The sequence below is a fragment of the Mytilus edulis genome, chromosome 2 (genome assembly GCF_963676685.1).
Source record: "Mytilus edulis chromosome 2, xbMytEdul2.2, whole genome shotgun sequence".
In the NCBI taxonomy this organism is placed as follows: domain Eukaryota; kingdom Metazoa; phylum Mollusca; class Bivalvia; order Mytilida; family Mytilidae; genus Mytilus; species Mytilus edulis.
Genome location: NC_092345.1, coordinates 4,020,433 through 4,036,053, shown reverse-complemented (window position 1 = coordinate 4,036,053; position 15,621 = coordinate 4,020,433). Strand labels below are relative to the sequence as shown.

The window sequence follows — 15,621 nt, the reverse complement described above, 5'->3', positions numbered from 1 at the left end:
TGTTGAGTGATGACACTTAAATAAACAAATGAAATTTCTACAAACAATTGATATTATTGTAAGTTTGTTTGACATGTATGATAACACCTACCAGTACAGTTGAATCTGCCGTCCCCTTCATATCCATTCCTACAGATGCAGGCCTCATTTTGGCATCTTCCATCTGCATGGCAATCAGCGTTTATAGAGCAGAAAACTAAAGAAAAACAAAAATAAGAATTAAAGATGGAATAGATAATCCTTTAGTTAAAAATAAGGGGATGTGGTATGTTGCCAATAAGACAATAATCCACCAGTGACCAAAGGACTTGAATGTCAACAACTTCCGGTCACCCTACAGCCTGGATCTTCCCCTCATTGCCAATGAGACATATAATGACCATTGGCATGGACTTAATATGAAATACATCCTGATTTGTTTTCTTTCATTTAAACTAATTTTTTATGTCCCAAAATCCAAGGAAATATATATGTGTCAATTTAAAGTCAAATACATATATATATTTTTGTTGACATTTATTACATAAATATGAACTGATTATGTTTCAATCAAGTTAGTATCTGAGGGAACTCCATTTATAAATGACTGATTTAGAAACAGTGTGGCATTATGGGTACGTAACTGTTTTTAAAGATCTCGTTAAATCCCACTTACTTATGAATTAACCTTGAATTTTTAAATTAGCTGATCTACCCTAGAAAAGATGTAAAAAAAATATTTTTTAAACACAATTTTAAACTAATAAACAAAATTTTGAAGGTTTATCATGTTTATCCTGCATTGTCAAGAAGATAGATATTGACAGTAATACCAATACATACATGAACATGAGTATCCATCTCCTCTGTAGTTATTTTTACACTGACACGTAAAGTTGCCGATGGTATTAGTACAGTAGGCATTCTCATCACACATACAGGTTTCACCACTGCATTCACATTCATTTATGTCTGAAAGTACAGAAAAAAATAGTACAGTGTTTGTCCTTATTATTTTTTTAAAGTTTAATCATATGAAGATACTAAGACAAAGGAGTAGGTCTGGTAAGGGCCGATTTTGGCCCCAAATTTCAGTTTCATCTAACGAGATATTTAGGACACTTCTTAAACACTTAAGTGTCTATTTCAATTGATTCAATTAGTTTATGTTAAAGATTTTAACTGATTCAGTCATTAAAAACGCTCCGATTGAAGCTTAAATATGAAAAATCTATCAAATATGCCAAAATACGTCACTTTTCAGATGGTTTTCGTAAAAAATGAAAGTGACCGCATCCGTGTTCATCCTCAACCTTTATATATGTTATGTATTATCATCAAATACAACTTACATTTCAATATTATTAATGAACACGAATGCAGCCACTTTCATTTAAGACGGAAACCGTCTTAAATTTAACTTAAATGCTATAATTGTGAAGATTTCAGAAATTTAGCATGACTGTATGATGCTAGTACACGATATATGTGCATTGTATTGTCAAAAACAGCACATATTTATGTAGCAGAAGCATTCTACTTTCCAAAAAATAACTAAAAGATTACATTTTCACAATTTTGCAAAACTGCTTAATTTTGGGGCCAAAAAGGGGTCTTACTGAATTCGAACCTACTCCTTTTATACAGATATAAAAGTTTTATGAAAGGTAAGTAATTTTTTCATCTTTTTCATTTTTTTGGATCAGCTCTTTTACTTTTATTTAAGGTTAATATAATGACCAGATGAGTTCCCAAAAAGTCAGGAAAAAAGTTTTTTTTAAGGTAAAAAAAAAAAGAACCAGGTAAAAGTAATCTCCCCTAGCCTGCATCTCAATATATCTTCCCGGGGCACAGAAATTTTAAGTTTGGTTTCAAAATGCTTGTCTTATTATATTTTGATATGGATGTAAAAATATAAGGGATTATATCAGAGTTCATTTATTCTCCCAAAAACAGAGACTAAACAAATGCTGATCTTTTGTTGGTTGAAAGACAAATTATATGATTAAGTTAACTGCTTTCAAATCATATAAAAGCATATCTTGGTATATATGCATATTCAACAAAGGACACTCTCCAACATTGTAGAAAAGAATAGAATTAATTACAAAAATCTCGGGGTCTTTTTTTAAATCTTATATTGCTAAATCATTGAATAGATATAAAAAGATGTGGTACAATGTATGAGTGCCAATGATACAACTCTCCATCCAAGTAAACCATTATATGTAAAAGTACGGTCTTCAACATGGAGCCTTGGCCTACAAAACAGTCTGTTTAGTTTCTCTCTATCGTATAATAAAATATAGTATAGCTTTTGCTCCTAACTAAGTAGTCATGATAGAGGGTAAACAATAAATTCATCATACTATCTATTAGATAAAAAAAAAAAAAAGAACAGCATTGAAATTTTGTATTTGTACCAGACATACGTTTCATCTACAAAAGACTCATCAGTGACGCTTGAATAAACAACAGTTAAAAAGGCGAAAGAGAGTACAAATTTGAAAAGCATATCTATTAGGCAAAAAGCAAAAAATCGTCATTGAAGGGGTAATAACTCCAATAAGAAGTTGATGGACAATTTCTGCCATTTCTCTTAATTTGAGATCTTGTTTGTCCAACTATTTTTCTATTATTAAGTTTCTTAATATCTATTATACATGTACATGTTATAAGTTTTTTTAAGATATAATACAAAAGCCCTTTTGGACCAGGTGAGCTAAAAATTATTTGACAGTTAATCTTTCAAAAATGAATAAAGCCAAACAAGTACAAAGTTGAAGAGGATTGAGAACCCAAAATTCCAAAAAGTTGTGCCAAATAAGGCTTAAGTAATCTATGCCTGGGATAAGAAAATCCTTAGTATATGACATCTTCCATTTAAAAGTGCACCAGTGTCCGTCAAATATCTAAATGGGCTGTAATCAACTAATTACAATTCAAAAAACCTTCCCAGAATGTTGGGGGATTGGTTTGTGCAATAAAAAATAACTTTAAAAATCAATCATTTCAAAACAACCGTTCTGTCAGCAATTTTGACGTTAGCAATTTTTCTCAAACACACGTGAAAAGTTGGTTATTTATAAATAACTATTTCTGCTGATTCATGTTATAAAAATAAATGACCACAGAGATTAAATAAGCATCAGTTGAACCACATATTTTTGTTGTCAGTATATTAATCAAAGTAAATAATTTTGAGATCGTCTTTTCTGTCAAAGTTAAGGTCTGACGTTAGTAATGTTCAACGTTATGTGTCATTCAGTGTGATAATAAACCTTCAGCCACTTGGAGGGCTTCTAAATTATGACACACAACAAAAAGCATGGCCACTTATAACAACATTAACAGGTAAACAGCAATCTTTTTGTTTTTTCATCCGTCTGTCAATATTTTTTTACGTTAGCAAATAATGACGATTGAAACATGTTATTAAAAATGTAATTTCTAACAGTTCCTATAAGCTATAACCAATAATTTTACACACACCATCCTGCACCTATTTTTAAGAAATAAACACCAGTAAATGCGCAAAAATTGACTCGAAAGCACATGGATAATAATTTGTAATTTGGATTGTCAAATTTTGTCAGTCAAAAAATGACTTTAGCAAAATACAAAAATCTCTCTGTATGATGCATTGTTATATAGCTTATCTATAGAAGTAAATAACAACTATATTCAACTTTAAGCAAAACTATCAGAGTTGTAAGGCATAGATGTTTATTTATGTTTGTCGCTTAAGCATATTAAGTCATAAATTCCCTCAAATTGTCTGTCAAAAAATGACATTAGAAACCTTTTATTTTAAATGGAAGATGTCACTAATAATTTGCATTTTGTATATATATATATATATATATATATATGGGACTGTGCAATATTTATCAGGCAGGTCAGACCGGTTCAAACCATAGTAGGACAAACACATTTTTCATCCACTTTAGACAGAGTTTCTACTTTTTTTAAATTTGAACTATTTTTCAATCTAAACAAAATAAAGCAAACGTGATTAAGTGTAAGTGGACAAGGATTTATATTAACCCCTCCCGAGACTTATTGGAAAGCATTACCTATACATTTCTTCACTCTTTTGCAGTCTCATGTTAATTATGTTGTAAGATCCGGTAGTACCTGTACTTATTTACTTATTTTCTGTCTGTCCGCAAAGTGACAAAAGGAAAAGGGAACGTAACGTTAAAACCATGTATAAATCAAATCAAATCAAATCAAGTGTCTTTTTAGGGCGGAGCTTTTAAAAAAAGTTTAATGAATTTGTAAAAGTGTTTTACTATTTCTAACTGACACTCTAAAAGTAAACTTCGTTTTCTTTTCGTTATATTAATACGAATATGGTTAAAAGGCTTCAGTCGCGTAATCATCAATCAATATGTTTTGAATTTAATTGGCTGTGTTAATGTTGGATAAGTTAATTTGGTCATATTTGCCTAAGTAACGTTTTATTTGTTTCGACGAAACGCGCTAGCGGAATTGGTACCCCTTTTCTATATTATTTTGTCGTTTTGGTGGTGTTTGGGTTTGGGTTTTTTTGTGTGTGTATTTTTTGTCTTAATAAACAAGTGTGGACACAGACCTGTGTGGATATACAAACAATCAGTGTAAGGGTGTTTTACAGTGTTATCAGGCATGTTGATATTATTATTTTTTTTGTATTTATAAGGCGTAATGTTAACTGGGTTCATAGGTTCAACCATATGGTCTCACTAAATAATATGTAAGATTTTTTTTTTTTTAAATCACAATTTATAAATTCGTGAGTCCAATGCGCTTTTCTGGATTAACCTTCATCAGGAACGTCCAAAGTCAAATACTTGAAAGCCAAGGACGTTTCTATAAGTACTGAAACACACGAAGAGCGACTTAAGAAAACGAGATTGACATTTCAGCAATATAAGAGACATATATATATAAATATATATGTGACATTTTCACTTATTTTCGCCAATTCGATGTGTTGTTACTCCTTTCCATTTTAAAATACTACAATAACAGTAGTTTATAGAATTTTAAAATCAATTATTATTTATTGGAAAGCGGACAAGTGCATAGACAAACCGATAGACGGATGGAAGGCGAGATGGATAGAACGTATATAAATTGATATAAAGGATATTGGTTACTTACCTTCACATACATCATAGCCATCCCCTTTAAATCCATGTCTACACACACAGAAATTATCCTCACATTCACCATTGGTATGACACTCATCGTTTATGACACATGGGTGTCGCCCTAAATTAAAGTAAAATATATTGATACATGCTGAGCACACTTGAAATTATATATTTAAAAAAAAAACGAATATTGAGACTACTAAAAATTTAATCCGTTGCTAATTACATGGAGCTACATGGTTTTAGCTCAGATTGATTGATTAATGTCTTCATTCATTAAAATATATTCATATTTCAATAAATGACCGATGAATCAATACCGATAATTATAATTATAATGCAGCATTGTTTGATTGGACACCGCGGAGTCACAAATTTGAAAACAATAATTCAGATCAGACGTGGTGCGACAGATTTTAAGATGAATAATTTTACAGTATAGAATAGGGAAATGTGGTATGACTGTCAATAAGACAACTACCCATGCACCAGGCACGAAATGATGCAAAAGTTAGCAATGTAGTGCTAGTACAATTTTTTTCAGTTGCATTATAATGTTAATAAGAGTATTGGATTTGAAAATTAGCAGTGGGCAATTTTTATTAATTGATTGAAAATATCCGTTTTGCGAGGCTCCAACTGTGTCCATTTGATACCCGCAAATCTTCAGATACACCCTGTCATGTATATTTGTCTTTTGATCTTTTACAGATGTTTTGCATTTCAACAGCATGCATACTAATCCTCAGAGAGTTTTTGCAAGGGCTCTTTAACGTACAGTTAACATGGCAAACATTATACATAAAGCATTTGATTGTATGTCTCATTCTTATACCACACTTTGCTGCGAAATGCATGTCCCATTCCGGTACAACACTAGGCTGTGAAATGTAGGTATCCCATTACTTGATCGCACTTGACTGAGTATTGTATGTCCCATTCCTATACTGCAATTGACTGCTTATTGTATTTTCCATTTCGATACCGCACTTGACTGCGTGTTGTAAGTCCCATTTCTATACCACACTGTGCTGCGAATTTATGTCATGATCCCGCAGTCAAATTGACACCCAACTTAGCTAAGGTTGTACTGTCGAAATAAGTCAGAGGATGACCAGCCGTACTTCAGTTAATCCTGGTAGTGAACATTTCTTTGCAACACATGTAAATATGACCAATATATAAATCAATCAAGCGACTTGTATAATTGCTCATGCATATATATATATAGCTTTTTCGTATTGCTAGCCAAGTATTGCCATTGAATTTGCGAATTGTAATTTTTGCAATACATTTTGGACTGTCGAGTAAGTGTTGTTAAAAAAAATGATAAAATATTAGCGGTATCAAATGTTAATGAATAAATAACTTGAGCTCACCATCTGTACAACCAGTTCCATTCTGATATCCGTCTCCAAAGTAACCTGTATGACAAACACAGTCGAAGCTGTTTCCTTCGTCCTTTGCTACACAGTCTGCTTTCTCGTCACATGTTCCCTCTTCATGGAAGGAGCATATTCCAGTAGAAGCTGAAACTGTATATAAAGATTGAGATAAGAATTTAGCCTTGTATATACATATAATTTCAAACAGAAAATATAGAAATCAACATTCAAAAAAATAAATATTAAGTATAAATAAGAAATTTAATATACAGATGGCGCATTTGTACTGTAAACAGTGACCTTTTGGTAGACTTATGGACAACACTGAGTATTGCAATGATGTTAAATGTTATGTTTGTTGTTATTTTTCAGTCCAACTGAAATTAACCGACACATCTCGTTTCTCAAACACATCTAACACTTTACTTGACGATTAAAGTGTAAACACTGAAATGAATTGCGTGTAAATAATTAATGTTTTATTTATTATTGAAAAATGAAATAATGAATAATTCATGGACACAACGGGAAAAGCATAGATAGGTTGATTGGTTGGTTTTAATTAACACCACTTTCATCACTATTGTGTTACTTCATGCCGGTCAGTTTTGTTGGGTTGGTATGAAAGCTGAAGGGCCCTTAGCGAACCACCAGTTAAAACACGGTAGGGAAACTGTCAATCCTTGTCGGTTAAGGTTTGAGTCGCAAGCACAGGTGAAAAAAAGAAAAACGTTACCCTTTCTAGTACAATAAACTTTCCTCAAATACTTGATACATACAAAGCTTATCAAAATAGTATTGTGTTATATTATACTGACATCACATGTTATTGATTCTTATCTTAGATTTAGAATATTAGAATAGAAAAGCCAAAATAAAAATGGGGTTTAGGCGGTTTAATGTAAAACAGCGAGTACCTGCATTTCGTAGACATCAAACGGATTTGAGCTTATAGATACATTTATTTACAAAATATATACATAAAATCAATTAGACACCCGACAAGGAAACAAGCCAAAATATCGTTTTAAATATAAAAGCAGGTATAAGTGGAAAAGGGTGGAAATTCAACCGTGACCCCCCCCCCCCCCAAAAAAAAAAGAAGAAAGAAAACAGACAAAATTTGGACAACAATATAAATTGCGCAGTTAAACCTGTAAACAAACAATTTGGATCCTAACCTCAAGGATAGTTTTCAACAAATTTAAGTAACTCCGCCTATATTCATATTATTTGCAGGTGTCAATCTTAATTACAATGCTTGAGCAAACGTTTTCACAAACAATGCAAGCAAACCAATCTCACTCTAAAAACATTAGGAAATTACAGGCCTTATATCTCTAAATCAAACATTTTCAAGCTTTTTGTATGCTCTAGAATGAAATACAATTTAACAGAAATAATATTTTCAGGTGAAATGGAAAACTGAAAATCGCACTTTATGATCTGACTTACTTATTATTTTTTGTTTTTTTATCTTACACATTCTAAACAGATTTACAATATTCTAACATAGACACACTGCTGTTACCTAACAAGTGTGTTGTCTTTTATCTAACGTTGTTAGAAAAGAATTATATAACACATATGCACACATTGTTACGTTTAAATTGTTTCGGATTACATCATATTATTTCATATTTAGAATTTGATGAGGCACATATGTGACAATGACAGTAACGATTTCTATTATAACTTTATATCATCTTTATTTTATTTCTTGTCTGAAGTGTTAAATGGCAATGCAATATTGAATTAAATTGAATAAGTACATTTGTCTTTAATACAAATCACAAGCATTCGAAAGTGAAGGAGGTGAACATAACGTTTGGTTATGTGTTACATATTTGATTTTCGTTCATTTTTTTACATAAATAAGGCCGTTAGTTTTCTTGTTTGAATTGGTTTACATTGTCTTATCGGGGCCTTTTATAGCTCACTATGCGGTATGAGCTTTGCTCATCGTTGAAGGCTGTACGGTGACCTATGGTTGTTAATGTCTGTGTTATTTTGGTCTTTTGTGGATAGTTGTCTCATTGGCAATTATACCACATCTTCTTTTTTATATAAGGTCCTCCACCTTATTACCCCCTTTATTTTAATCCCAGTTATATAGCTTCTCCATCATTCCGCTTTCATTCTGATGATACCCTACTGAGATGTCTTCCTTATAGTTTGAGTAAGAGCTTGCGAGGTTAATAGAATACTATATCATTAATGTTGAAAATTTCAAAAGAATTTCTCAAACAATATTTAAGATTCATTTTCAAGCCAAATTGTTTATCTCAAATATAGAATAAAAATATGCTGGTAAACATAATATATATATATATATAGATATATTTATTCAATCTGTTACTCGATCAAATGATTTTTCTATGGAACGTATCCTTGAACTTTTTCAAGCATGAAATTTCCCATGCAACATTCCAGTACAGTGCACTTCAGATGTGAAATTCAATAAAAACTAGGAAGTTTTTTACATAAGTTTGCATCGGATATCTGTTGAAAGTGAACTCTACGTCATTCGAAGTAAAAAAAAACACAAATGGAACTGGGATCTTTTCTTTGGACTATTAGACTGTTTATTAATTATTGAAAATTGCGCCCACTCCTCTAAATATAGCAAATAATAACATTGTCATGTTAAGATTCCATCAGATAAAGTTGTCAATAATTTGTCAAAATAAGTTTTAAAAAAATGGTTTATCATTGAAATCTGAATAGGGTTAAACGTATCCATGACATATGTGACACTCCATACACGTCAATAAAGTCATTACTATATTGAATAGCCCTTTTTTATGATATATGATATATGTTCTTTTAGTGAGCAATAATTCAAATAAACATGTTATTATCTGAAGTTCTTTTAAACCTTTTGAACTAAAACAATATCAAAAGCAAATTCATTTTTGAGATAAACTGAAGCAAAAAAAAAAATCACTTAGATACTACAACAGTATTCCTAGCATTTATGTTAACTTAAACAGTATTCATGAGAACATTTGGGGCTTCGAAGTTAGTTCAAAACTTAAAGTAGCAACCAGTGTATATGAAGACAACAATACAGAAATATCTGTCCAAAGTCAGATATATGACAGTTGTTATTCATTCGTTTGATGTGCTTGGCCTTTGATTTTGCCATTTCATTAGGTTCTTTCTTTTTTAATTTTTCCTCGGATTTTGGTATTTTTTTTGTTATTTTACTTTTCTATACAAGCAATATTGTAAAATAATGGTCAAGTCCAAGTATTCCCGTAAAAAAACAAATTTCTCTGTATATAACCACTTTCTTTCAAGGCAGTCAAAATTAGTCATCAGTAAAATTTCAAAGTATCCAAACTCATTCAACAGTCAAAAGGTATACACTGAGTACATCTCATTACATTATGATATGTGTGTAACCGTAGCCTCCAAACTGGACACATCTAACTTATTTGCCACACTCTCCGCTGGTGGGAAACACGATTACTGTGAAAAGAGTGGTCAACACTAATACCAGTCATCTTTAAAATACTTAAATGCATACGGCAGTTCTGAGCCGGACACGACATTGCAAAGACCCACAGACAGAAAAATAACGTGATCTCTATCAAAACCCGAACTATTTCTCGGAAATAAATTCATGGCAATGCTAATTGTGCTGCAAAAATGTATGGTAACTTTCCTGTCTATCGTTTTTGCTAATGTGCTTTGTCTATATACCGTTTAGTTTTTCTTTTTTTGACATATTTGTTTCTCTAAAAGAGAGACGAAAAGAAAATTGAATATGACAAAAGAAAAAAAGAAAGGGTATTATAAAGAGAGGCGAAAGATACCAAAGGGATTTTCAAACTCACAAGTGGACTGACAACGCCATGACAAGAGCGATAAACGATCAAATGATAAACAACATAAATAACTATACAAAACACAACATAGAAACATAAAAACTGAGCAACACTAACCCTAACAACACTGGGGTGATCGCATGAGATCCGAAACGGTATGTAAATTCTACATCAATTAATTAATAATGTATGTGATACCTTTAGCAAAATAGCAGTTACGTATAATTATAATGTCTAAGGAGGCAGTTTCGGTTGTTAAAAAACAGTTTTATAAATAGTATTGGCCTTGGTTCATCCATGAAAAACGGAACATACGTCATTTACATATGGAACAGGATTGGCTTAGGTAGCAATACACAGTTAGAAGTTTAGTTTCGCATTATGGCCCCTGTGAATTTTTTAAATATGAAAGTTTTTGTACAATAAAATTGATTTTTAGATAATTGAAGAATAATATAGCCTTCTTAGTGGGTTTATATGAACATTAAGATTGTTTTTAACATGTTTTATAGGCCATTTATATGATTGACAGTCCGTATTTTCCTATCCGTACCGTTCATAGGTCCATACATTATTGTAGTGTTTATCAACAAAGATTTTGCGCTCGATCTTTTCAATTCAATTTTATGGAAAAACGAGCAGATAAGCATATGATTTTTTTGGGACCACTTGATAGATATAAACCTATGGATTCAGGAAAGGTATTACTGTAATTGATTGAAATTTTCCCTTTAGACCAAATTTTGGAGACATTTGTGACATGTTCACCCCCCTTTTTTGCTATATTTTGTATCTAAGAAATGCAGATTGTTGCCATGGTTACACCCAAGAGGGATTATATTTCACCCTTATGACCATTAGAAATCAAATCTATGGAAGATTCTCTTTCTATAAGTATATACATGCATAACACACATATAAAGCCTTCTTTGTTAGACAGGAGGGGAAAGAGGGTGTTTAAAATTTATGAGTGTCAATTTTAAGTTTTTTTTCCTAACTGTGTATTGCTACCTTATCAATCCGGAGCATTTGAGTACACCCCCAGTATTTTTGGTCGGATTCGTGTTTGTAAGTCTTTAGTTTTCTATGTCGTGTTTTTATACAGTTGTAATCTTTTTCTTTTTTTTTTGAATGGCTTTATTATTTTAATTTTTTATTAACGAGCTTGAATGTCTATTTGCAACACAAACTCCGTCAAAAACTGGGGGACATCTAAGGTTCTCCGAAACAGTAGATAAGCAGATCCTGCTCCACTAGTGGCACCTGTGATATTGCTTTTGAAACTATAAATCCGGTCTAATTCTGTAGGTCTCGTATTCTAAAAAGGGGGACGAGATTGTGGTAATAACATTTGGAAATATCTGTATATCCTATAACGATTAACCAACTCGTGATGACGTCCGTACAGATTTCGATGAAATGATTACAACTTCACCACTTAGAACTCAGGGTATAATAATTTCCTTGTGAGTAACAATCCCCTATCAATAGAATCACGATAAAATGCCAGTTGTGTAATATCGTATTACTTGGGAGATATATATGCCATATGCATGCTGTGCTAGAATTTTTCTATATAGAAATGGAAAGTTAACAATTTGAAAGCTGAAATCAACTTTTTTTACGTAAATTTAATTTCAACCGACCATCGTTGTGAATTTCTAGATGTCAGTCAAGATATGAGACAGACGAAATTGAATTTGTTGTTTCCGTTGCTTCAAGTTTGATGGAGTAGATGCTTTCGACACAGTCTCCAAACGTAACACATGTGCTTTTTCGACGTCTGTAGTTCGACCCTCTGTGTGTTTATTGTCTATTCTATGCTTGGTTTATTCATATTATTTTGTTCTGACATAAAATGATACCTTTACTAAATTCAAGAAAGGGTTCCAATTATCATCAACTTAACAATGGTAATAAAAGTGATTACTTACGTGAAGACGATATTAGGCCGAGGAATATAAGGAAAACATGGACTACTTGTTGTTGTGACGTCATTTTGTTGCTGCCATACAAGTAAGTCTGCAAAATAAATAAATGAAATGAAGATCTCATCGAAATAAAATACTCTACGACTGAATTGACTCCCTGTAAATAAAGGCAACAGTAGTATACCGCTGTTCAAATATTGTACTAAAAGTTTGATAATAATCCTAGTTACGTAAGACTTTCAACTGTGCGAACACAATGCACATAATAACTGACTGCTTTTCGTTACAGGTACACCAATTGGCATCATTAATTTTGTGATTAAACATAGTATAAGTGTTTTTTTTTCAAATTTCAAGTCACACTTAGCTGCGTTCTGGTGTATCAATGTCAATTTGACTTCAGTACCAGATATGTCATGTTCGTGGCTTTGAAACTTTTAATCGATGAATACATGCATTACAAAACATTCTTACCGAGAAGATCAACTGATCATGCGTGTGTGTACCCATGAATGTGGTTTCAATATCATTTTTCTCTGCGTATAAGAACATATGCAAAACATGACGGACTAATAAATATTTTGATGTCCAATAAATGTATAAACGGAGAGTTTATGAAAAGTATGTTATCTAATCAGCACTAAAGCACTGACTACTGAGATGATGACAAGCTCGGTGACGTATCCGACAACCAATCATAGGTATTATTAATGAAAATAACAAAAATACAGAACTCCAAAGAAATTTAAAACGGTGAGTCTTTTACCTAATGGGAGAATCAAAAGCTCAAACACATCAAACGAATGGAAAACCTGTCATATTCCTTACACGAAACAGGCATTTCCTTAATATGTAGAAAATGATGGATTGGCCCTGATTTTATAGCTAGCTGGACCTTTTGCAAGTATGTGATTCAAATTAGTGATTGAAAATGAAAAAAAAAACAAAAGCTATATAGATTAAGGGTTTAAAAAAACCTAATCATAGATACCAGATTTAAAGTGTTGTACCCTAAACGTGATTCACGACTTCAAAAGTAGTTTCAGGGACGCTCAAAAATGAAAGATTAAAACGGTTGTTATCTTATAGTTCGTTTTTATGTTTGTTGTATCGTCGTTTGTTTTTTTTTTTTTTTTTTTTTTGCATTTCAGTGTTTCTGTTGTTTTCCTCTTATAAATGATGTGTTTCCCTCGCTTTCAGTTTGTTACCCGGATTTTCTCATTCGATTTATGACTTTTGAACAGCGGTATACTACTGTTGCCCTTATTGAAATAAAGCACGAAATTGAAGAGCATTAACCACCCAGCATTCAGAAAGGTTTTTGACAAATACTGCCAATAAAACCTATTCCATGGGTTGAAAATTATGTGCGTTTTAAACTTTGATAATCGTCTTAAAATTTGAGTTTTTTTTTAATGTAGTTATTGTCAATAGCTGTATTTTCCTAAAGATATCAGCTAATCTGATTAAAGCAATGCTGAAAAATATTTTCCAGAATATGAAATTTATCATAAATACGATTTCATATAGAAAGCATGCAAAATGAAAAAGCAAAACAAAAATGCAAGCTATCAATCATCAAATAAGTACACAAGTTAAGGTAATAAACCAAACTGAAGGAAATATATGAAACCCAAAAGAGGTCTTTTGCGTTAACATTTTAACAGAGTATTCCTGATATGCAAGGATCAGCTACAATGCGAATCTATAGTACCTCCAAATGCCACAATCGGAAAAATTACTGATTAGACAACCATTAGGGTATCTGACGATCTAAGACTCCGAACACATAATTTGTGCATATATTAACTGATTTATAGACGCTCGGATGCCCGGTTGCATTTAAAAATTCGACCAACACCATAAATGACAATAAACTAATAGAATTATAACAATTTAATTAAATGCTTTCACTTTTATTCTGTTTGGTTATACTGTATCAATTTATTTAAAAAAAAAAAAATTAAATTTTAAAATTTGTTTTAATTTATGCTTTTACGTTATGTATAGTTATTATATTAAATTATAGATTAATACCTTAATATTTCTTAGACAATGGATAACTTTACATAAAAATTTTACCTATATTTGTAGACAAAACGTTGTGAAAAACACACTTTTTATACATCTTGACCGTGAAATTGATTTTTCTCTCAAACCGACGAATAAATCTTTTGAAAAGTTACTTGCTATTTGGTTAAATAACAAAAAAAGGAACTTACTTGAAAACATATTAGCAATTTGTAAACTTTTTTATGAATAAAATCCACCAACCATGTTAAGTCTTTGAATTAAAGGCTAATATCAGACGTATTTTATACAGACAGGGCTATTCTATTCGAAATATTGTTTCCAATGTTTTTAACCGATTAATGTTGACAGATGTAGGACATTTATCTAGCTTTAAAATACTTTCGATTGACGTTTTTTCACTATTTCTCAAAACGTAATTGCGTACATTAATCGATTGACTTGTTGATCTTTCGACCTTCCAGATGTCCCATCGCTATCTATGCTTTGATATATATAAACCACAAGGTATAATCAGATGTGCTTTCTACAGTGTAATGCTGGTTGTTTTTACTCTGTGAACGCTACAAGTTCATTATTTCATACTGAGTAGTTCACGTTGCTATTTCATAGGTTATGTTTTTTTCTGGTATTTTGTAAATTGTTGTCAGTCTGTTCGTTTCTTTATTGTACCTATATGTGTTTTGCAATGATTTTTGTTGGTGGGTGGCTGTCAAATGAAGGTCTGCATAATAAACGATTTAAAAACATTTATAAACATGAAATAATCCTTGTAGCGTTCACAGTGTAAAAACAACTCGCATATAACATATAAAACGTGGACCCTATTCAGACTGGTGTTGAACTCAAATCCTTCGGACAATGACACCACCATATGTCTCGTATAACAGTCTGTTAATGGATCAGGTCAAGCGAATGATAAAGCAGCGGACTGGTAGATATCTTTTTAATGACAGTAAAACATCACAGCAGTCGGTAACCGTACGTACATGTAAAGTCTCTAACATTAAAACTTGATTGAGTAAGGAATTTAGAAGTGAATAGATGATAAGAAGGTTCAATATTTACAGAAATAACACATACGTCAACCCAACTAATTCAAGACGGCGGTCGTAGTATAGATTTCCTTCGTTCAGCTGGATAATTTATTTTGACAGGAGCACAGCTCTGTTAATGGAATATGTTTACTGTTAACATGTACATGGGTTACGTTTCAATTGGAATACGTAATTGCTATGCAATTGGCAAGATGGTATGTTATTGTTGAAAATTGGACAGTTACAATAGAAAATCTCAAATTGCCACGTCTGTTGTAGATTCT

General features: G+C 31.8%; 1 protein-coding gene across 1 annotated transcript in view; it reads right to left on the bottom strand.

Moving 5' to 3' along the window:
• The window catches only part of LOC139510092 (uncharacterized), an 84,050-nt gene that overhangs the window by 55,459 nt on the left and 12,970 nt on the right, over nucleotides 1–15,621 (bottom strand). Inside the window, exons 2-6 of the mRNA XM_071296341.1 lie at nucleotides 12,273–12,360; nucleotides 6,500–6,655; nucleotides 5,128–5,238; nucleotides 823–951; nucleotides 92–196 (exon numbers count right to left, since the gene is read on the bottom strand). Coding sequence (XP_071152442.1) covers nucleotides 92–196; nucleotides 823–951; nucleotides 5,128–5,238; nucleotides 6,500–6,655; nucleotides 12,273–12,336 — 565 coding nt within the window. The 5' untranslated portion in view covers nucleotides 12,337–12,360. The remainder of the gene's footprint in view (nucleotides 1–91; nucleotides 197–822; nucleotides 952–5,127; nucleotides 5,239–6,499; nucleotides 6,656–12,272; nucleotides 12,361–15,621) is intronic.